Source organism: Brachyistius frenatus, unplaced genomic scaffold (genome assembly GCF_029030835.1).
Source record: "Brachyistius frenatus isolate BFR_SWC_R1_liver_20210118 unplaced genomic scaffold, ASM2903083v1 Contig_12, whole genome shotgun sequence".
Lineage (NCBI taxonomy): Eukaryota > Metazoa > Chordata > Actinopteri > Embiotocidae > Brachyistius > Brachyistius frenatus.
Window position 1 is genome coordinate 2938162 of NW_027210611.1, and position 24100 is coordinate 2962261.

General features: G+C 36.6%; 2 protein-coding genes across 4 annotated transcripts in view; one reads left to right on the top strand and one right to left on the bottom strand.

Moving 5' to 3' along the window:
- Positions 1-2919: 2919 nt before the first annotated feature.
- Positions 2920-6116, top strand: myl13 (myosin, light chain 13). 3 transcript variants are annotated; one of them, XM_069692225.1, is made up of 7 exons: positions 3012-3103; positions 4363-4536; positions 4662-4689; positions 5097-5246; positions 5437-5610; positions 5698-5808; positions 5905-6116. In XM_069692225.1, exons 2-6 carry the CDS (start codon positions 4480-4482, stop codon positions 5802-5804), a joined length of 516 nt encoding a protein of 171 aa, XP_069548326.1. In that variant the 5' UTR covers positions 3012-3103; positions 4363-4479; the 3' UTR covers positions 5805-5808; positions 5905-6116. The 3 variants fall into 3 exon arrangements, with proteins under 3 accessions (XP_069548324.1, XP_069548325.1, XP_069548326.1); XM_069692223.1 differs by lacking the exon at positions 4363-4536 and having other exon boundaries at positions 2920-3103; XM_069692224.1 differs by lacking the exon at positions 4363-4536 and having other exon boundaries at positions 2920-3103; positions 6034-6116.
- Positions 6117-10640: 4524 nt separating this feature from the next.
- LOC138617317 (corticotropin-releasing factor receptor 2) overlaps positions 10641-24100 on the bottom strand; it is a 31707-nt gene continuing 18247 nt past the window's right edge. Inside the window, exons 4-12 of the mRNA XM_069692226.1 lie at positions 23000-23106; positions 21782-21899; positions 21507-21660; positions 17929-17989; positions 17756-17828; positions 17139-17224; positions 15636-15771; positions 14431-14472; positions 10641-13390 (exon numbers count right to left, since the gene is read on the bottom strand). Of these exons, the coding sequence (XP_069548327.1) occupies positions 13250-13390; positions 14431-14472; positions 15636-15771; positions 17139-17224; positions 17756-17828; positions 17929-17989; positions 21507-21660; positions 21782-21899; positions 23000-23106 (918 nt within the window). The 3' untranslated portion in view covers positions 10641-13249. The remainder of the gene's footprint in view (positions 13391-14430; positions 14473-15635; positions 15772-17138; positions 17225-17755; positions 17829-17928; positions 17990-21506; positions 21661-21781; positions 21900-22999; positions 23107-24100) is intronic.

Sequence of the window (24100 nt, forward strand, 5' to 3'; positions counted from 1 at the left end):
CGCCCACTCGCGTCTCCACTAAAATTAAAAAAAAATTCGCTAGGAGAGATGGGTGTACCAACTTTCAGGAGTTTTTGAATATGATAAAGATTACATTGACAAGGATCTAATTTTACAAACCTGTAGTTATCCTTGCATTAAACATGCTGAAAAATATAAACACCTAATATTGTTTTTGTCTGAACAATGGAAGCATTGGAGTTAAATCAACATTTTCCATATATATGTATATAATAATGATTTTAGGTTGTGTTTTTTGTGTCAGTAGATTCTCTGGTAAAATTAACATTATTATTGTTTAAGTGACACATCTGAATTGCAATCATGTTTTTGGGTGATTATATGACAGCCTTTCTTTTGTCCAGGGTACCATACAGCTGCACTGAAGGTCGTCCGATGGGTCCAAGTAACAATTGGCATTGTGCTTGGATTGGACCCTTTCCAGGGTACATACCAGTGAGACAACAGACGAACTCCAAAATAGCAAACTGCACAGGTCTTGGATGTTTTTATAGCCTGACTGTATGCGGTTGGTCATGTCGAGAATTGTTGCTGCAGCCTGTCAATGGCAATCAGGGCTCTGATGGGGGGCTGGGAGGTTGGCAATGAGTTCTGCAGGGCTGGATCCAACTACTCGGACTGACATACACTGTTTCCATCTGTGTCCCTATGTAGGTTAGTTTAAGCCAGACACTGACAACTTTAGTCAGTGTAGTCTGAAAATAATGAGGAACAAACTGCAGCCATGGTTTATTATCTCTTGAGCATACACTAAACTGGTGATTATTTTATGATTTCATGCCCCATCTCTTTCAGACAAGGCCACAGTGAGGGAGAACAAGTGAAGCACAACAGGCCTAATTATATTTGTGCGCTTGTCATAATTTTATTTATATTCTCTTGATTGTAGATTAGGGTTTAGTGTCTTCTCTTTGCAATGATATGTCAAAAGGTCTGTCAGTAACAAAATATTTGCTGTCATGCTACATTGACATGAGCTTCCATCTTGATCCATATTGTCTCTGACATCATCCCCCAAAAAGTTATTTTGAGCTTCAGTTAGTTCAAGATTCTTATGTCATCAATACAATGAAATTACGCCATTCCAAAAACGGGTTATTTTTTCCAAACTGTCATTGCAGACCAAAGGAGATCTCTCCTTTCATTACAATTAAATTGTATTTATATATTGCCAAATAAACACATTATTTCATGACACTTAACATAGTGAAGTCCTTATAACAGAACATTAAAACATTAAAGAAAGGAAGGCAACAATTCAACAATTCCTATGTGAGCGACAGCTGGGAGGAAACATCTCCTCTTTAATAGGAAGAAGAACATCCTTTAAACAGGAATAAACCTCCGACAGAACCGGGCTCGGATGTGGGTGGCCATCTGCCTAGGCTGCCAAATGAAGGACTCAGACCTTATGATTATGATAATAATAATTATTTATAACTCCAGTCTTTTCTGCTGTCATGTAATTTAAATGAGTTCCAGCTGTGAACCAAAGAAATGGGTCTCTTTTTATTTATTTTTTATTAATGTGGAACAAATTTACTGTTATATTTTTTTAGACTCTTTTAGAGCCATAATACACAAACAAAATTTTATTTCTGTCATTGCAAAATAAGTTCAATTTTATTTTTTACAATCTCATACAGGAGTAGAGTACTTTACAGAGTGAAGAAATTACAAAATAAAGCTGTAGATGCTGTAAATACAAAATGATAACACGTGTAATGGCACCAAAAAAGAGGAACAAATCTATGTTAGATCTAAATTAAACAAAAGTGTCTTATCATATGTAGCTATAACCCTCAAAGGACAAATATTCTATGATTTGTGAGCATAAAATTAAGACCTGGACATGGAAGCATGTCAGATACAGAACTTGCTTTTAAACAATATGTTTACAGTGTTATAGCTGGATACGCAGGTTACAGGGTGGTTGCAGTGTAGCAAACATTATTAGAAAGAAAAAAAATAGAAGATTTGTTAAATCTTTTAATCATGAACTATACCGTAAATGTACAAATCTAAAGAATAACCTTTGGAAGACGTGCTGACATTTACAGAATCTGATCTTTATTTCATAGCAATGTGAGCACCAAAAACATCACCCTGGCTGCCACTCCCGCCAAAGAGTCTGTCTCCATTCAAGTGTGAGTGGCAGCTTAACAACGTGGCACTTATTGTCATCCCAGATTACTCTGCAGACTCGTATGTTTTTGCCAGCCACCTTAAAGAGAGGCTTATTCACATGTAACTACACTCAAACATCTGAGATCAGCCAGAATAGCTTCTGTGTGGTGGGGATTTGACTTTAATGTCCTACAAATCCCCCTGATCACAGTAGATAAAACGCACATATTATAAAGGCTTTTATCGGCACGTCACGTGCACGGTGAATAATGGCGTCTCACTGGTTGTGATTTTGAATAATAATCAAGGATAATTGCTGTTCCTCACACAGCATTGTGCCATTACAGTTTAAACAACCTCTCCTCTTGTTCAGCAATCATCATTTCTGCCATCTCCTCCTCCCTAATAACCACCACACTTCACTGATCAAGGTCAACAGTTTACAATTGGTCAGGTTACATGAGGTCGCACTTGTGTTGATGGAAATAGCCTGATTAAAAGACGGTTACACGGCTGGGATTTCAGCTAATACAGTTCTCCATCTTTCACATCCTGATGGTGTACACACGCACACGCACACGCACACGCACACGCACACGCACACGCACACACACACACACACACACACACACACACACACACACACACACACACTTTGTCTTAAATAGAAGCACAAAGGCATATCCTTTTATAGTCATCCCCTATTGTTGGCAGTGTGGTTGGGCATGCACGGGGGTGGAGGTGACACCTGTGGACAGTGGATAAAGGGGCTCTAACCTCCGCCCGCAGTGCCCAGGATCCATCTGCTGTGTTAGTCCTTGCCTTTATCTCTTGAGTTCTTCTATCAATGGCCCCTAAGAAGAAGGAAGAGCCAAAACCGGCTGCACCTGTGGCCCCTAAACCCCCAGAGCCAGAGCGCCCCAAGACCCCGGAGTTTGACCCCGCTTCAGTGACAGTAAGACATCAACAGCCACATTTCCCAATATAGACAGACTTCATGTTAACTTTAACTTAAGTAGAGTTAAACTGGTAAATTTTAAACTGTTTGAATCTTTTTTTAACCACTGACTAATGATTAAAATTACTATTAGATTACACTAATATGGAGATTTCATAGAAATTCTTTTTAATTCTTAATAGTTATTTGCCATGCATGTGTTTGAAGAGCATCAGAGACCCCATGTGACCTAAACTTGGCACTGCAAGCCAGACAGGACAGCTCAGCTATTTGAAAGGGTTTTGTTATAGCTTTATTTCACAGCTTTACAGAATGTATGTTAAACTGCAAACATGCAACAACGTTAAAGAAGCTTAAAGAGGCGAGGTACAGGAGCCAACTAATTGATACATCAGACATCATGGAAAGATTATCTTCTGCTGACTTGGCCCCTTCTCAATGGATAAATGTTTTCCTGGTTGAGTGAGCTGCCATGTTACAATGGAGCGCGGTTAAAGCCACAAAGTATGATTTTCATTATGTCCGTGAATAGCAGACCACCCGCACCATTCCTCTGAGGGCATAAGGGTGGAAAAACCGTGAGGAAGAAAAATATAAATAATTATAGCCATCTCCATCCATCTTCAAACATGCTTAGATAGGTTTTGGATAATATTTTCACAAAGCTTCTTGGAGGGGCTGGGGTTTGTAGATATCCAGACCTCAAACAGAAACTGAGGGCACGATCTGACAGGAGGCCAAAATATACATGAAGTATGAAAAGTCCAAATTTGTTGTGGGTATTAAGAACACCAATTTATTTTTAGACTTAGAATAACAGATCAAGTGGAAAGCAGATTTTAATAATGAATTGCCCTATTCTTAGTTTAAAATTCACATCTTTAAATTACAAAACTGCTGAGTAATTTGACCCTTTTATTTAAAAAAAAAAAAAAAAAAAAGTTTTCCTACAGCTATATGCCTGATATTTACTTGCAATAATTTGAGTTGTTGACATGAATCGACATTTACGCACATAAAATAAACAGAACAAAATTTAACTAAATGAAATTGTAAAAAATGTAGGGAAGAAACGCCTTTTAAGATTTTGAACCACTCGTTTCACTCTACAAGTGCAAGATGAATTAGGAGTATATGCTATGATATAATGCTTTTGAAAAATTCTAAATATAAATGGAAATGTGCAGAATTGTGCTGAATATACTAAATTCGTTTTTGTGTTTTGTGTTTTTGTGTTGTCCCTACATGTAACACAGTACCGAAACCTTTTTGCCACATATTGCATCTAAAAATAAACTCTAATGAAGCTGACGGTAGTAGACAGGCTACACCCAGTGATAAGAAGCGGGTAGACCCAAGGTCACTGAAAAACAATGCACTGTGGAACAGATGATGACTGTAACTCAATCTGTTGGAATGGGGCGATGGAGGTAGAGATCATGGTGTGCAACAGTTTGAACTCTATTGTGTAAAATGAATTTCCTCTGCTGATCTGTACTAACCCCTGAATGATCAGAAGCCTCTAACTGCTTTGTTTGCTTTTGTCTGTTTTCAGCTGGAGTTTACCCCTGAACAAATTGAGGGTAAGGCTCTGTCAGTTGTCATTTGCGTTGCATGCACTGTCAGTTATTTATAGAGGGAATAAATGGTTTGTGTGATCATGCCCTCCATCAGTGAGTGTGAGAAATGTCCAGCAACAGCTGTTCATACACTAGATCGGGCATATGCTATTATTCTAAAACAAACTCACCCAAGTGTTAAGTCGCTAAATCAATCCCTTTAAAAAGACTTGAATGTGCATGTCAGTCAAGGTAAAGAACACCTGGGGGTTTGTTTCTGTCTGACATCATTAGCAGGGGACTCTTTTATCTGAGGGATGCCACCTATACAGACAGCGTCTTCAAGGCCTCGCCTTAAAGATTCTGCATGTGTTCTTAGATTGCAGTGAAATTAATTAAAATCAGAAAAGCTGTTTTCTTTTTGATCGCAGACTTCAAAGATGCTTTCCAGCTGTTTGACAGAACACCAGCCAACGAGATGAAGATCACTTATGCCCAATGTGGAGACCTGATTCGGGCTTTGGGCCAGAATCCCACCAATGCAGAGATCATGCATGTCCTTGGAAAACCCAAACCTGATGGTTGGTTGCATGTCCAGCTTAGTATCTATGCTGAGTCAGTGTCCTGTATTTGTGCCGTCAGGTTGGTGTTAATAGTCAAAGACAGCGTCTGAGGAAGGTTTGATTAAAGGTCAACATCGGCCATAACAAACCTGTCCAGCTTTTATTTATTTATTTTTGGTAAAATCATAACTTTGATTATTTTCCACAGATATGCAGACCAAGATGCTTGACTTTGATCAGTTTCTGCCCATACACCAACACATCTGCAAGGCTAAAGAGTGTGGAACATTCGAGGACTTTGTGGAGGGTCTGAGGGTGTTTGACAAGGAGGGGAACGGCACAGTCATGGGTGCTGAGCTCAGACACGTCCTGGCAGCACTGGGTGAGTTAAACACTCTTAATGCAAGGAGATTATATGAAACTGCAGTTATTAGGGTATGTACTGACAATTCTTCTTGACGGACCACAGGTGAGAAGATGAGGGAGGATGAGGTGGAGCAGCTAATGCAAAACCAAGAGGATGCCAATGGCTGCATAAATTATGAAGCCTTTGTAAAACACATTATGACATCCTAAAAAGGTATGTTTCAGTGTCACTGTAATTCTGGTGCTACATCACAGTACATTATGAAATCAGTATGAGTGAGTGATTATTTGATCTCTTCTTCACTGAAAGAACAAAATTGTGAATTCTTAACCACAGAAGATCTTTACATTTCTGTCATCTACCAACTTGTATATTTTTCATTACCATTCATCTTTGATTGATTGATAACTCATCAATGATTCACCTTGTTTTTCATAGGACCCTATGTTGATGCTGTGCACATATTGCACTTTGCCCCTGCTCACTTTGTTGATTATGGTTAATAAATGAATTCATTTTGATGGTGTTTTGTTTTTTGAAACAATGCTCCATAGCTGCACTAAAACTCAGACTACTGCTCTATCATATAATAAATTGAACATGGAATTAAACAAACAAAAAACCTCACCCAACAAAACACACACACACACACACACACACACACACACACACACACACACACACACACACACACACACACACACACACACACACACACACACACACACACACACACGCGCGCAAAATGTTGAGAAAGTCCTGTTTCATTAATTCATCAAATTTGTGTTTCAACAAACTGTATACAAATTCCACAAATCCCACACACTGTTGAACATATTAACTACCAAATCTTAATGAAAATAAGTTAAAGGTCAGATTTTAATCATTTGTCATTCCAACTATAGAAAATGCAGCTATAAACAATGACATATTATTTATCTCAGAATAATAATATTAAAAAGTGTTTTAAAAAACATAAAAAACAAAACATTAAAGTCGATGGGGGCATCCAAAAATGAATTAAAGTGCAAGACATCAAACAATACTTGAATTTGTTTGGGTCAATTGATAATTATTGCCATCTGAATGAAATTTGTAGAGTCGTAGTATTTCCTCTCTTTAGCCAAGAGAGGGAGCTGTTGCTCTAATAATATTTTTTCTTTATTCTGGATCTTCTGTAAACAGTGTTGGGGGGGGGGGGGGGCGGCGGCAACTTGTCATTCGTTTGATGAAGAGTCCTGAAAGCTTTCTTGTGTTTTTTGACTCCTTCAATGCAAATACAAAGCTCCAGTTCAAATGAGACTATGATAAACCTTGACCCCTTGACCCGTGCATCCATCCTTTGAGTGCCACATAATTGACTGTCAATTAAATTCAAATTTCTATTTCATTCAACCAATGCAAGCTTACTCACCTCCCTTTGGGTAGCTGCTCGCTAAGAGGTTGCCGGGTGGCTTTGCTTGCTGTAGTAAAACAAAAGGAAGTTTGTTTATGTTAACAGAGGTGCCAGTTCTTATAACTCTGTTACGAATATTTAGCTCTCCCATGTTCCTCCTTTGTTTGTCCCAAGTCGATTTAAGCTTGTAGAAATAATCACATTCCACCAACGGTATCATTTGTGTAGAGATTTATCACCTTTGTGGTCACAAAGTGCTTTCCACTGTCTCCCATTGGTGCAGAACTGCCATGCAAGGTGCTCACCTGACATCAGAAGCAGTTCGGGGTTCAGTGTCTTGCCCAAGGACACTTCAGCATGTGGACATCTAAGCCACAGACTCATCTACATTATATGTTGTCTACATTGTCCAAACATAAAATAAGAGGGGAATATTCAAACCAATATTTTTATGGCTGCATTTTTTAATCAAATGAAAGTCTTATTCATATATTTATACCTGCTGGGTCTCTCCAGTCATGAGCGACTGGAAAAGTACTCAGTTGATATGTTTGTTTGTTTACATATTATAGCTTCCTTTTACTTTTTTGATATTTGTCTGTATCTACATTTTCAAATAACCATGCTGAAACCTGTTACTTGCTTGTATCTTACAATACAGAATTTATTAATATAATTTTCTGAAGTCTATTTCAGACTCCAGTAAAATGAAAACAGCAGCAAAGATCCCAGAAGGTTTTACACATATTCCTCAAATTAATACATTTTTGGTGTCTTTTGGGTTTGAACAACATTGGCTGCACAGCATGGGTTTGTAGCCCACTGACCTGTTCAGGTAATAACTAATTTGGAGACAAACCCACCCAAACTATTTGAATTCCATTTTAATATTAATATGAGCCGTACCTTCACCACAAATAACGTTTTAAGGGATCTCTCCCTGTCTGTTCTGCTGACCTTCATCACACCAGATCATCTTTCGCAGTTAGTTCTCCTTTCAGTCTCATCAGACAATATATTTAACCACTATTATTTTGTGCACAGCCACTTTTCCATTGAGGCACAGTGCTGTTCTTGTCCAAGTGCACTTTAATTGTATTCAATCTCAGGTTCCAAAAGCAACCGTAGGGAAAATATAATGCTGAATTAAAATATTCTCATTTGACATTTTTTGGTTTTAATCGATTAAATGAATTAATTAGTCACATATAATCTGCGGTCACTCTGCATATTTGTTTGTCAAAAGTTTGAGAAACAGCATATTTTTCTATTAGTATTCCGCTGACCTAAAGCACCAGAGTCACTGACTTAAAATAAGCCCCAAAGCAGTCTGCTGCCCCCGCACCCCCTCCCCTTGTTAATGATGTGTCCCATCAGGGAATAAATAAATAAAATCAGGTTATACAAATTTTGCATACCTCCCTTTGAAAATGTTACCCACATTTGTACAAATCGAAACGTAAATGATAAAGTGCAACTCATTTTGAGAAAAGAAACGTGATTTAGTATTGCTCCTCTGCTATGTTGGAGCAATTACAAGATTTAAAAGCAAACAAACAAACTATGAACTCAACAAAGAATGAATTAAGATAATTGGATTAGGCCAGAAATCTTGGGAACAGTTACTAAACAGACCTTCAGATCAAATTTTTGTGGCAATTGCTATTTCAATTTAATTTTGAAGATTTTAGCCAAAATTTAAAAAAAACAGATAAACTCCAACTGCTGCTCCCTTGAAGTGAGATTGTTTAGTTAAAGAGATATCCTGTCTTTTTTAATGTATGAGTCAAGCTCCAATAATGCTGGACTCTCTGTCTCTCATTAACACCACTAATAGCAGCTTGTCCTGCAGGCAGGTAAATATGTTTCAAACTCAACACCCTTACTCTAATACATTTGTGGTCTTTAAGTTTAAACATGACAAACTCTAAATTGTCAAAGCTCCTTCACAGCCATAAATTTGTACTTCTTATTAGTTATCAGTTACTTCACTTCAGATAGGCTGGATCTGTTGGAAATGGGCAACCACCTCGGTTCTGGTTGGCTATTGTAGGCTGTCGACAGGATATGGAAGCTCCTATTGGCTCTGGTGAGGTGTCAATAAAACGATCAAAGTGCAGACGCCATTTTGATTCAGGTTTACATGCTAATTCAAGTCATGACTGTAGACTGTAGAGTACCTGGAAACTTATGAACACCTGCTGGGAAATTTCAAATTATGCAACAGCAGATTGTGTGTATTATGCATGTAATGTGTTTTGGATTAAATACCTTTCTGGAATGGATTTACTGGACTTTACTGACTTAACAGACTGCTTTTGTCAGATATTATAGATCGTTGTTGAATTTATGGAGCTTTATTGATGAGTTTGTTTGTTTGGTGGTTGTCTATCAAGGTGTTTATTGTATGTGTTCTACTGATTGTATCTTGAAATTGTTTATTTCAATCAAATCGCTCATGTCACATCAGCACATGTTTGGTGTAGCACTGCAGACGTTAAAACTGGAGACGTTAAAACTCCAACAGGCCGCGAGCGGGATTACTGAGGTTTCAAAGTCTGTTCTTTACATGCCCTGAAGGTACAATAAGCTTACGTCTTCTCTCGGTCGCGAAGATATGAAGTAGCTTACTGCAAATTGTTGCAGGAGTTTTCGCTTCTTCGTTCACCTTCTTTCTCTTTCAACGGCATAAATCGTTGATCTCGTGTCCAACAATTAAGAAACCCACGACAAAATGCACTCAACAAATGAGCTGTCTCAGGGGTAAATGCTTTCTGGAAAGCCCAGAGAAGTGTTTGGTTCTTTTAAAGGATCACACTAAAGGTCTGTGTTTTGAATGAGGTCAAACTTTGTGTTTTCCGTAAATGCTCTGAGATAGTTCAGTAAGTAATTTGAGATTAGGAATACTATAGGCTATATTACATATATTTCTTTTTTCAAATTGATATTGTACTTTAGGTGCAGTAGCCCACTTATGTTGTGATGCCAGCCCTTTGTTTTTAGCTGAGGTAATGACTGGTGAAATCCAGTTTAATAAAAATACATGGAAGCACGCAGCAAATAATCCACAACAAAATGCAAATGTGCCTCTGGCATAACTGTCTGCCTTTCATACTGCTGTCAACCATCAAAAGCATTAATTGTCACAACAAGCCTTTATTAGGCTGCATCAGAGTCCCAGCTGATTGTTTGGGGATGTGTATATCATCAGTCCTGAGGCTTCTGGGCACAGGCAGTAGTTTCTGCTCCATTTCACTGCAGCCCAGCCTGAAATGTATGAAACTGTATCTTTCCCTCTCAGGGCTTCTTCCCTCACATTACTGAAAAAAAACCCCTATATTTACAAATCAGATAATTACATGCCACAGTGAGAATGAATCTGCAGCTGTCCACTCTATCATCTGAATGTTTATTCTATTGAGTCATTACAAGACATATGTATGTATTTCACTCAGTGCCCCGAGTGAAAAGAGACAAATGGCAAATTAATCAACTAAATAGATCCTATTAGTACAATCTGCGGCCAATGTTAGATTGCCCTGCATAGCTGAAGAGACATAATGCATCATGTACTCTGTCAACAATAATCACTGTTGTTAACACCTTCCTCAAAAATTTCCCTTTAGTATGAAGAGCCAAAAAGAAGAAATAAGAGTATAATTTTAATTCAAATTTCCTTCACATATACATGTACAAGTGTATATCAGTAACACAATGATACATAATTTAAAGAGACAATAGCTTCCTCTTTACAAAAAAAAAATGCATTTCCTTTTGTTTGTAAGGCAACATGGGTGGTTCAACAAAGAGTTTTCCATAAAATCATTAGGTGTCACATCAAACTGTGTTGAATACACTTCATGTACAGTAAATGATGTACAAAATAAAGTCAACATTTGGTCTACAAAATTCTGTGACAAGAATATAAATAGGTAGACAATAAAAAAAATCTGTATGTTGGTAAACATGGTTCGTCTCTTTGGTGAGTTTGAATAAATTATTTCCTTTTAAATTCCGGTATGAAAATATTTCACGACTACAATGTAATGCAGTCCTTTATGTGTTTATGTAACATGACGAGGTCATGGGAAGGGTTTGCGATTTTACAGCTGCTCGAGTGGCAAGGCTGCAGAAATGCAAGTAAAATATTTACACCTAAATTGCTTTGGGTGATTTAATAATTAATTCACCGGCTAACATCAGTCCAGTCAAGATGCACACTGACAAAAAGTATCTGCTGTAATTTAACAAAAGTTTACAAAATACAAATATGAAATATACACTTCACATCAAGAAGTGATGAGATATTTGATGTTCTGTACAACACGTTAAGTTTAAAAGAAATTCTGTATATTTTCTTTAATATTTTAAATACAAACTCCGATTAAAAAAAATATAAATAAATAAATGATTCATAAATCAATACAAAATCTAATACAGACCAACATTATTCATTTCAAATAATGTTTGATATTTTGGAAAATGTGCAGATTTAGCACACAAGCAGAGATGGGGGTAAACAGACAGTCGACCTGCTTACTGACACCTCCAGGGCTCACTTAACATGTCAAAGTTACAGAACGTAGTTTATATTTTGTTTACTCCACACAAAACATAAAGTACTGTGGATTTATAATTAACAAACAGAAATGAGAGTGGTGATGATTTTCTCATCCATCTCTCTGCAAGAAAGAGAATTTCCGTATTTCCCAAAATGTCAGACAGTCTTTTTTTTTTTAACATTCTCAATTATACCACCTGATAGACAATGATACTCCTCGGATGTTATGTAGAAAATATATGGAAACACAAGCTTACAATGTTATTCAGACTTTTTGGTTGTTTGTGATCCTTTTCAAAACAAACATTTCCTCTCCCGTCTTTATCTTTTAGGGTAAAAACAAAAGTACCTTGGTGGGGGGGCTTTGCCAAAGCAGACACATGGTTGTTTCCATTATTATTGTGTTAGCTGCCCTAAGTGCTGGCGTTGCAGGCAGGCAGTAATGTTGACCTGACCTGCAAGTGTTTAGAGACGTGATTGGTTCTCACTTCATTAAGCCTTTCTTCTTTTGAACCAGAAGCTTAGTTGTGACACCGATTAAGAGAAAGCCACAAGGATTCCATGAAGCCAAACAAATTTAATCTACCTCCACTGTGCCTCCATGATAAATCCATGCGTGGCATTTAACACATGTATACATAAAATAAATGACTATGAATGACTTTCACTCCATAAAATATTATAGAATTTGAATCTTCAGTCATCTGGAAGAGGGCTTTAACTTGGGACTGCTCATCTATCCGCCTCAGGGAATTCAAACACATTACACATTAAATGGCTGTTTATGTCGAGACCCTCCTTCTCAGAGAAGAAAAAAAGAAGTCTAAAAAGGGGAAGTAAAAGAGCAGTGGTGGAAACAAATAGTCGGTACAGACAGGAAACTTGTGAACCATTATTTTTTAACAATGTTTACAACAGTACAGCACAAGACTAAGACAATTCTGCATTATATAAAAGTACACAGCCTTAAAGAAAAAATGACTCTGAGGACACATTAAAGGCTACTTTATAATGGCTTGTTTGTATGAAATAGCCTCAGCTCACATTGACCAAAATGTGTATAGATCGTGTTTTGGTGAATACCAGTTGTTGAACCTTTTCACCACAGAAGGCAGTGACTGAATATTTCAAATACATTTTTTTGATATTAAATTCAGGTGAATCTTCTTCCTCCTGAAAGCTTTTTTTTACTGTCTGTAAAAATAAGCTCTTGATGCCAAAAAACATTTAACTCAAAGAGCATTTGTTTGGCATTTTGATTATGCTAAATACAAATGGGTGTTTTGGCAACATGAATCGTGGTCAATCAAATTTCAAAGATTTCTCGTTCCCCTCCATTGAAGTCACAATGGGAGCCTACATGCCACTGAGCAGAAAGATGACAGCAATAAGACCACTGTAAGATTATATGGTAAGACTTGCTGTGACGCGATGATGATGCCATTTTTATGTCTTTAAATACTCCAATCTTCGGAAAAACCCAAACCCTGTACCTCTTGTACATTATAACAAAATTAATCCTCCAAACACCTTTTTTTTTTTTACTTCATGTACAGTTAAAATGTACTTTAGTCAACAGGCAAAATAAATTGCTTGACTCTTCAGTCTGTCAGAGGAGTCAGACTGTTTTGGAAATCACTGTTTATTGTCTCTTCTGGACAAAAAGATTAGTGGGTATTATGTGCTTGTTCCTCTGGTCACACAGCTGTTGTCTGTTTGATGCTGTGGAAGCTGATCCTAGTCGGGGACGTGGGGATGGACATGGCTCGTGCCACTCGCACTCGAAGGGCGTGGTTGTCCTGCCAGCGGTGCCACCGTTTCCTTACTGCAGACCGTACCTGAAATGTAGAGGATAAATAGTGGTGGTACTTATTATTGCGAGTGCATGTATTGGAGAACCCTAACCAAGTGGTTTTTGAGCCTAAACCTAACCAGGGGCGTTGATTTATGTATTGCACCTGTGGTTTGTATTGTAACTTTTGGCCAGAAGGCAAATACGTTTTTCCCAACCCGTCAAAGTATTCTGTTAGTGTTGAATTCTATATAGAGTACCCAATAGAACAGAAATGCCTAAATAACCATAACTGTTATATTATAGACAAAAGGAAAGAAAGAAGAAGTATTTTATTTTTCAAATGGATAGAAAGGCATTTAGTGGAATATTCCCCCCCAAAATAGTTAACCACCTTTTTATTTTTACTTTTTAAATTATCATCATTGGAGGAGGAGAGGCAAATTTACTGCATCAATAAAAGTGAGTACTAAAATAAAGATTTTCAAAATGCAAACATATTTCTTAATGCCACACAATCCCTTTTACTAATGGCAGTCTCAAATTGTATTAAATACTTTTTTACAAGAGGGGTGATTTAAATTCTTCTCAGTTCCTCAAAAAAATTACCAAACTCTCCAACCTGAGTGTCAATTATTTGATGTTTGGGAAAGAGCACCAAGGGGGTCCTTCATTTTGCACAATTACTGCCAAACTTGTCATTCTTATAATGGCTTTAATGACTTTCAAACAGCTGGAATTCTGGTCCTTTTATTTTATTTTATTTTATTTTATTTTATTTTATTTTAATCAGTTAATAATGTTAGAGATGAGTGAAGGTTTTTTTTGTTTTTTTTAAATATAATTGAAGACAGTCATCAAAAGACAGAACAGAGAATCTTTTTGAATTGTTTTAAATGAATGCTAACTGATCCTGCCCCTGGTTGAACTTTGTCAAATTGATAACTTGGAGGTAAGTTAGAAAAACACCATTAAGTTAATTAAGGAAATCAATTTAGAGTTTCATCAAGAAAATTGTTTAGAAAAAACACGTTGACAATTTGATTGAAATCATAAATACCTACAGTCTAAACTCCAGTGACTCACCTCTCCATTTAGAAAGCAGTAAAACACTGACACAAAGAACCCCTGCAAAAAAAGACACATTAGTATTAGAAGCAGAAAATTAAGCTCTATTGTGCTTTGGAACCTTAATTAGAAATCAAATAATTCATAAGAAAAGGCTAGATAAATGTGAGCACAATTTTGAAAGTTTTGCTTCTATAACATCTTTCAGACCAGTAGAAGGAAAACATCCAAAATACACATTTAGATGTTTATCTAAAACTCTTTGTCAATTTACATCCGTACATTTCTTCTGAATTCACCAAAATATATTGTATACAAATTGATAAATTGTTTCAAAATGAGTTTTTAACACACTCTAAACCACCACTAAAGTGGAAATCTCCACGACAGTAGCACTTATATTTACACCAATCTTTCCAGTTTTAGTCCCATCTAGATTCTGAATGTTTTCACCAAATGTTTTCGTCATATATTATTCATAGCTTGATTTATATCACATTTTATGACAACAAACATGGTGAAGATTTATTCTTTTGTGGCTGTTACCAGTATTTTATGATTTATGGAGTGATAAAAAGAGATATCCAAAATCCCCTCAGTAAAACTTTGACTACCTTTATCCATTGTTCAGATTTCTGCCGTGGAAATGTATACAGATCAGCACATATTTAATTAGCCTATATAATGCCTCATTTGTATTTAAAGAAAACTTGTGATACAATGAAATAATGTCCTACTGTAAGTAATCAAAAGGGGAAGATTTATGGTGACATCCAGTATATTTCGACCCCACTCATCTGTTGTGTCTTGCCTTAAGTTTTAAGAGCAAACCTTGTCATGGCCAATAGAATTTTTGACTGTAAATAATCTCTGTTTGAAATCCCCTTTTTCCTCCCACTCAGTCTTACATTAAAGCACAGAAGATAGAATGATTTTTGAAAACTAGCCACAAAGCCGAAATCATGCCCACATGGCCCCGATAATCGTGACAGCTGAGAGCACTGAACATGAGGCGGGAGGGCCATATTGTGGGTAAGCACAGCACGGATGCTACTTCAAATCATCTTCCCACTAGAAGCCTACCAACCTGAAAAGTTGTTCTCAAAGAAATGATTCAACTCTGATAAAACGCATTAAGAAATCACTGCTGCACATTTGTTGACTTTGTAGATAATGTGTCTGGCTTTTCAAGGGTTGGCCACTGCTATTGTTCTTATTCTCACCTGAAAAGACTGTAAAAAGGAGTTGAAATAGATGAAAACGATTTGTGAAATGTCATCCTCCCCCGGATTCACAAAGAAGAGCATGTAGGTGATGCCCAGCAGAGGTAGCAATACGAGCGTTGCTTTCACAGCTTTTCTGTGAAAACAGGAATGAAACATTTGCAGCCTCATTTATAAAATAACAAAAATAGGAGATTGAATTTCATCCAAGTTGATTCCGAAAAATGCATGATTCTGTGTAAGTGAGAGACTGAAACATAAAAAATAAAAAAAACACCCAGCACTTTGTTGTCATAATATATAATATGAAAACCTAATTTATTGCTAAGAAGATTTAGCTAGTGTAATGCAAGCAACACAAACCAAAATGGACATTTTTATAATGTTAGACCCTGGTCCACTGCCAGTTTATCTTTTACCCAAATAAAAAAATAGGTTAAAACAAAAACATAAAGTTTTTAATTTTTAAATGACCGAACACAATGTTCAGCCTCTGCACTGTGAAAAAACACATTGAATGAACAATAGCATTGTTTACTTAAGACCTTCATGTGAGTTGCAACAGGCTGGCAATATGAAGATAATAGAAAATACTTCCTTGTCCAGCCTCCTGTTCATGCAAATCTAGTAAAACCAGAAGCATTTTAAATTAATATTTTTACAACTAGGCTTGAACCCACGGTCCTCCACTCACTTTAATCTGCATGGCTCACAACCATAAATCTGACTCCACCCTGAAAAGCCTGAACTGAAATTGTCTGAGCTGTGACACTGCAAACACTGCTTGAAGTAATCCCCACAGGAGAAAAACACTTGTTAGAACACTTGACATATATAGCAGGTGAGAAAACAAGCTCACCATTTTAACAATCAAATGCACAACAAGACAAGATTAAGATGGACTACACAAAACTCCCGCCTCTGAGGTACAAACCAAACCTCATCAAGTCTTGTCACACACGAGGGATTTTCTACTTGTCACAGGTAGAACTGAATGAAACAACCTTTTGCATGAAGCGCTGTAGGAAACATTGCAACAAACTGAAAAAAACAAACACATCTGACTATTAGGACTTGTCAGTAATTTCTTGATTGAAAACATCATTTACTGGCTTAGAGTATCAGACGTTTACTGAGACACATCAAATAAATCTGTTTAGGGGTGTTAATGTGATTTATTGTTTTTAAATTTACCTCAATAATTGGAATACTTTGCCTGAAAGTGACGTGGAAAAAGCCATATGAATGATAATTGATCTCCAATCCTACTGTACTTGGCCCTGATTTGATTTCGTTGTCATTACCACTGGATCCTTTGATCGTAAAATATCTTCTCACTGATATTCAAGCTCACAGATTTGTGTGAAATTAAGTGTGACACAAATTCTTAAGGCTAGAATGATGGTTTCATGGTAAAAATGCATTTCCTCGAAGGCTAAAACAAACCTAAAGAAGCAAACAGATGGAGGAAGAGTGCCATACATATGCACATTAGCCACTTACCTGTATTGTATAGTTTCAGATGTGGTTGAAGCTCTTAGTTTGGTCATAAGAATCCTTACAATGTTGAAGAGGAAAACAAAATTTATCTGGAAAAACGAGACAAGTGATAATTAGTTTTGAACCCTGTGCTAATGGCTTACAAAGAGAACAATTATCTGCTTTGAACGGACTGCTCAGTAAATGCGGCGGTAGAGGAGAATAGGATAACACAAGTCCAAGCACAACTCCTCTCTTAACAAGACTTTTACAGGGACACACACATCATAAGTGCTCACCGTCTTACTACAGGTTGGTGAGAGCTTGTACATACCAATTAGCTAATACATTTCTATGAATACAATTTCTCATTTTCAGGAGTCTTGTGTCTGAATTTGCCTTAACACAACAGGATTAAAAGATTAATCCCACCTTTCCAAAAGCATGATACTGCATGGAAATGGCTTTCATTAAAAAACAATTTTGCGGCAGATTTTCTTTCATCAGTTTACACCTTTAAGCAGGCATTAGTTCTTAGTTAGTTAGCAGCATTTTAGTGTAACATATATGCTATAGTCTAACAAATAATGTGAAGATAGACACAGACGTACAGTGCAATGACTCGCTTTGTTGTTGCTTACCAGAAGCACGAGAATTACTGGTCCCTGGTAAATGTAATCCATATATTTCCCAGGTTCTTTACCAAACCAACATCTGTTTACAGAAAAAGGAAAGAAGGTGCTGTTGAATTGAGGGAATCATTAAAAAAATACATTTAAAGGATATGGCCTTGAATTTTAGGTAGGATACTGACTGTTCATTTTCATAAAATAGCTTTCCAATGGCCCAGGCCACAATAATAGGACATGGGATACCTGAATTAAAAGAAAAGGAGTCATGGAAGTGAGATATAATGTCAAAGCATACAGTATAAGGGCATAGACAACCTGGTATCACGCCAAAGTGTGTAATACATGATTTGGGTTAAATGTGGCGCAGTTGCGATTCAGTTAGGTTTAGGCCAAAAAAACACTACTTAGTTAGGGTGAGGAAAACTTTGAGTTCTTAAATTGAAAAGAGAATTTTATGTCGCCCGTAGGCGAGGCAAAATGTGACATTGATACGGTCTCCTCTAGTGGACAAACAGGTGTATTACATGCTTTGGCGTAATTCTGGGTTGGCAGAGAATATTCCTTTAAAAAAGACTTTAAATAGAAAAAAATAACATAAACATTCGGTAACCTAAACTGAAAGCATTTTGTTTTACAATTGCAAACGCTCAGATTAGTGAATGACTGAATGAATTGTTTTTGTTTTGCAGAGATATATGCACAGTCCACAGGAAAAATGACAACACTACAAGCTCCCACCACCAAGTATAAACTTCAAAAAGTAAGAAACATGTTTCCATCTTTCCTCCTCTGAAAGGGCTCCAGGAACTTAATTTTAAGCCTAAAGAGGCTTCAGAGTCATACGATAGATCACTTAGGAACCACACTCAGAGATCCAGTAGACAAATAATGGATTAATATCGTCGTCAATACTTCCATCACGTCCTAATGAATACTAATTAAAAAGCTCTTAAGACTAATATCAGTGGCACAATGAGGGATCCAATCTCTTTACTAATGGTTTTCAAAATGTACCTCCAGTAAAAAAAGAGACTATGACAGTTTCCAAATATTTTTATATTTCTTCTTTACTTTATAAGATGTTGTGTCCGCTGAAAATACATTATGCATGGTTTGTGGCGAACAGTGATTTTATATTTAAACAGACACATTTAATCTACACCTGTCGTTGTTCTACTCATATCTGAGTATTCGTGACCTTTTTGATGAAGTTTCTCCATTCGTAGCGGTTTTGAGCTTTGATGTAGCAGCTATAAATTGATATCTTTGTGAGAGTTGTAATTCCATCTATCCAGCTGAGTTTCTGTCTTCCTCTGCTTCTTTTCCCTTCCACTTTAAAAATTCCTATTCTGCGTTTTTCTGAGATGACCCTCTGCTGAACAAAGACCATACTTCATGTGTAATCTTTTCAATTAGCACGACTTGTCTGCTGTATGCTCAACAAAAATAAAGTGCAAGGCTTGGAAAAGAAAGACAGAGAGGGCTTGAGTTATTTTAAATAAAACCATTTGAGTTTAGCTGTCGTCTCTTGAAAACAGGTAAGGTTTTATTGGGAGTTTGTATGCAATAGAAATTAATTCTTCGCTCTATTTTACGTTGCAAAACATTTTGTAATTAAACATTTCACACTAGGACAGTTGCATTAACTATCAGTATACAGTCCCTTATTTGTTTTAATGTAAATGTGATCTTCATTCAGAGCATATAATTTATAAAATGTTTTGTCCAGCATCAAAGGATGTTTTGCTTCTTCTTGCTGCATGTTAAAATAAAAGTAAAAAAGTAAATGCCCAAAATCACCCGGGACCACAGTTTGGGCAAAGTCTGCTCCTTTTTAACAAGCAGTTGATTCTTCACTTTTTCACCCTAGCAGTCATCCAACAACCTAATTGAACAAAATATCTTCCAGCTATTTTAGCTATTGCATGAATCAGATGTGTTAAAAACATAGTGACAGATTAAGTTTTGTAACAACCTCAACAAACAGGATCAGATGTTTGTAAATCTGAGATGATCAGAGGATCAACCTTTAATTGACCTGAAAGAATACACGTCTAAACCTATTTTGATCCTGGCTAACATCAGGCCTCTGGTATAGAGGACAGATTTAATATGCCCTACTTCCATCACGTCCTAATGAATACTAATTAAAAAGCTCTTAAGACTAATATCAGTGGCACAATGAGGGATCCAATCTCTTTACTAATAGTTTTCAAAATGTACCTCCAGTAAAAAAGAGACTATGACAGTTTCCAAGTATTTTTATATTTCTTCTTCACTTTATAAGATATTGTGTCCGCTGAAAATACATTATGCATGGTTTGTGGCGAACAGTGATTTTATATTTAAACAGACACCATATTTAATCTACACCTGTGGAGCGTGTGGAATGTGACCTACAAAATGAAACTATTCAGATAATCTAAACTTTATAAGAAAAGCTGCCTGTACTTTAAATTGTAATCACATTAGGGCATAAAAAACCAGATTGATAAGTATGATATCTTCTGTCGATAGTTTCTATTTTAAAACGAGTATGAGCTTCTCAATTATGTCATCCATCTGCTGTTATCATGTCATCTACTCTGCTGGAATCTATTTATTTTTTAATCATGTGTTCATAAAGCTCTGTTGGGTCATTTTAAAGTGACCTACATTCAGTAAATTATCTTATTTTTTTTCCTAACTGCGGAGCACACCATGCCCATTATATAAACAGAGAAAGAAAATGTCAGACAGTCTTAGAGAGGTGGACAAGCATGCTCCTGTGTGCATTTTGCTGTATGAAGATGAAATATTCTGACACTCATGCGGCCTTGCTCCATCGTACAAAAGGCCTCTTTTATCGGTCGAGGTGAGCATAAATAATTTATACGGTCACGACAGGGCATTTGCTACTTATTCAAAACTCCTCTATCACTGAAAATCAAGCATAAAAAAAAAGAAGACATTTTCCACATTTGATTGTGCCCTTTTCTCTTATTAAACTGAAGCCTTATCTTGAGTCTGAAGCACTAAAAGGGCTTCCCTCCTCTTCACTTGCTGACCAGACATCAATTCTTGCGGTGCTTATACTCTCAAACAAACGTCCACACAAATGACAATTATAAAATCAATTAATATGACTGAAAGTTTGAGAACAGCCAAGGATTGTCCATCGATTTTAAATACCTTGAGGCAGATTTCCAAACTCCCTGATTTGTATCCTCTAAAAGTCCTTCATCAACTCATCAGTCTGGTTTTTAGAAAACAGTGGAGTACAGTAACTGCAGCTGTAAAGGTGGTGAATGGTTTTATTAATTCGGCGCAGATAATAAAACAATGTTGCTATGCATTTATCCAAGGCTCAAAGTGTACAATCTCTTAGTTTGAATGTTTTCTTCCATACTTCCACAGTGTGTGAAAGCAAATGGTGCTCTGAAATTGAAACTTCAAACTTCTCAATTACATTTAAATCTCTAAGAAAACTATTGTACTTTTTTCTTCTATCAAAACAGGCGGAAAAGATTTAACCTGATCTGCGACTAGAAGATTTTACTTAGTATCTTTACTGGTTTCATGACAATTTAGTTAATGATTTTGTCAAACTAGTTACCCTCTTCTTTCTTGTGTTTTAATGTATTATGTAAAACACTTGTGGTTGTCCCTGTGCATGAAATGTGCTATACAAACAGACTTTCTTCATGTTGCCAGCATCGCTGTAGATACAAACCATATGAGTGTGGCATTACTAATGTACTGTCAGCATGAACATACTTACACCAACCGATGAAGAGGAAGACCCATTTTCTCAGTTTATCAGTGGAATAAGTCATTACAATGGCTGTGTGAAGGTAGCATCCTTCAACAAACATCCAGAAAAAGTTTGTCACCACAAAGTAGTTGTATATCGTCGTGATAAATCGACACCACGGCTGAAAAATAAAAAGAGACCCAAATTCATTATACAGACAAAACCAAATGTTTAGTTACTTTCTATATTCTTACTTTGAGAAATAATACATGATAACACATTAACAATTATATATCTGTTACCTCATTGCTCTCATGGATATTGTGGTCTATCAGCTGAAGCAAAAACCACATAACATTCCTCAGTATGAAAGTAGTGATCAAATTCCAGTGGATGATATTTCGAAGACATCGTATGCTCCTAAACCATAAGCAGAATGGAGATGTGTTATTACAATGCTTTTTAAAATTACAGCAACGTTTACTGATAGTAACATGAGATTCTGGGTTGGAAAATTGCCAGAATTGTGTTTTACATGCGTTTAGACTGCTGTAATAGATTGGTAGCTCCCTCTCTGTTTTACTGTTCATTTATTTTTGGGCAGTCTTTGCAGACAGAAGCTCAAGTAGTTCAAGCAAACACTGTGAAACTTCACATAGAGTCTTTTAAGCCAAATACATTTTTATTTTACCAATATTAAGGGTATGCCAAATTGGCTATTAGCAGTTCCTGTTTGCACACCACCCATGGTGGTGCAGACAGTTATCACCAGATTACTTCAATGCAAATGAAAATGTAATAATGAAAGGATAGCAGAAACTAAAAAGTGTGTTTCATGTCCATGTTTTCAGACTCAGTTATCACTCAGAGAATGATCATTTTCATGTAAATTGGGGTTGCACTTCTTAAAACTGTAGATATAGTGGGGCTTTGTGCTTTAAAGATACACTAGAAGTTAAATAATTATCTTTGTAAAGATTTTAACATTTAGTTTACAGTAAAAAAATGCTTTCCCCAGACAATACTGTCAATACTACCAAAAATAATCTTCTATTGGGAAAAAGGCTAAGAAGATTTGTTTTTGAAATCCTGACAGATTTAATCTCAGAGCAGAATATCAACTATTTTGGTCTTTAACCTGAAAAAAAATCAATAGTTGTTTTCAGAAGCCCACATTGATCAAACCTTAGTACACAGAACAGCTGAGGCTTTTGATGCTAGCCTGTTCTGCCACAGCAGATGTAGTTGTGTGCTTGTGTGTGTTTGTGTGTCTTTGTGTGTGTATTTATTTAAACCGGGACATGAAAAAAGGGTATGACTGCTTAGAAGAAAGACATGTTATGAAATACACATTAGAGCCTCTCTTAGCTGAGTGCTCCAGCTGAGCAGAGCTGTATTCATTTGACATAAGCGAGTTAATGATAAGCAGTCTGAGGATACGAGGGGAATTTCACTGATTGTCTTCTATGAGGTCTCAAGCATACAGGACACATTTAGATGGGCACTATTTTTGTACTTGCCTTAAGCACAAGAAGAGAATGAAGGCCACGACTAGAGCTCCCACAGAGATACAGTGGCCTAGGTAGTTGATGATCAGCGCTATTTTATAATGCATTGGATATTTTCTCTGGAAAGACAACATGTGAATTACTCCTTTAACGTTACAGCTGGATAACAGGACAAAGAGAAATGTTAGAAATGCATAAATACATTAAAAAGACCTAGTGAGTGTATGGGCTTTTAGAAATTCAGCTACATTTCAATACATATTTTTTTATGCTAATACATGTTCAATGTACTAATGGACCATTAAAAGTAATTGCATACAACAATCAAGAGGCAGAGCTGAGCTTTTACTTTACCGATGCATATAATCGCACGTCTGCAATGATGCAATCAGTTAGTAACATATTCTATGTTTGTTTTTTTTTTTTTTTGTATTTGGCTCCATTTTCAAAGATTTCTGGATGACCCAATGACCGACCGAAAGTATATATTTTTTTAGTTGCAGTTACAAAGTTTAAAAGACTCTTGACTTACTTTGAATTATCTGAAAGCTTTTGATGGTTTTGTACCACAGCGATTAAGAGTGTAACTCTATTCGGGACACGGAAATGGTGTGAGCATGATAACAATGTTCGTATGATTGTGCTGCTTCTACATCTGTATGCCCGCTTTCTTATCCCTGTTCTGTGTCTATGTAAGCTTCATTGTTCTGATGTTTGACTAAAATGAGAGAAAGCATATGTCATTGACACACTTCAGATGTCTTGGGCTAAACTTATTTGAGAAAATAGAGCAAGACCTAGAAATACACAGAATCAGGGGACATAATGTGGAGTAATCAGGCCAAAACTCATTACTGTACATCACTCTTACATTTTGCCCTCAGGCTTTCGTTATAGGGATACAGACAAAATTGCATTTATGTATTTGTCGTCAGGAAAACAAAATGCTTAGTGTTTAACTCCACTGCACCATAAAAGAAACTGCAGCTCAATAAGCGTTAAGCAATCAGAACATTTTCTGTGCCGTATCTATTAGCAATTGTGCTGTGCGCCATTAGTGTGATGATGAGCATTTATCTAAGATGGTGCAGTAGGATTGCTCCTCTGTCACCA

Bases quoted from the DNA above. Each gene is read 5' to 3' on its own strand.
- myl13 (XM_069692223.1), top strand. From the start codon at position 2,996: ATGGCCCCTAAGAAGAAGGAAGAGCCAAAACCGGCTGCACCTGTGGCC. The intron at 3,104-4,661 runs GTAAGACATCAA...GTCTGTTTTCAG, and splicing joins TTGACCCCGCTTCAGTGACA to CTGGAGTTTACCCCTGAACA. The intron at 5,247-5,436 runs GTTGGTTGCATG...TATTTTCCACAG, and splicing joins TGGAAAACCCAAACCTGATG to ATATGCAGACCAAGATGCTT.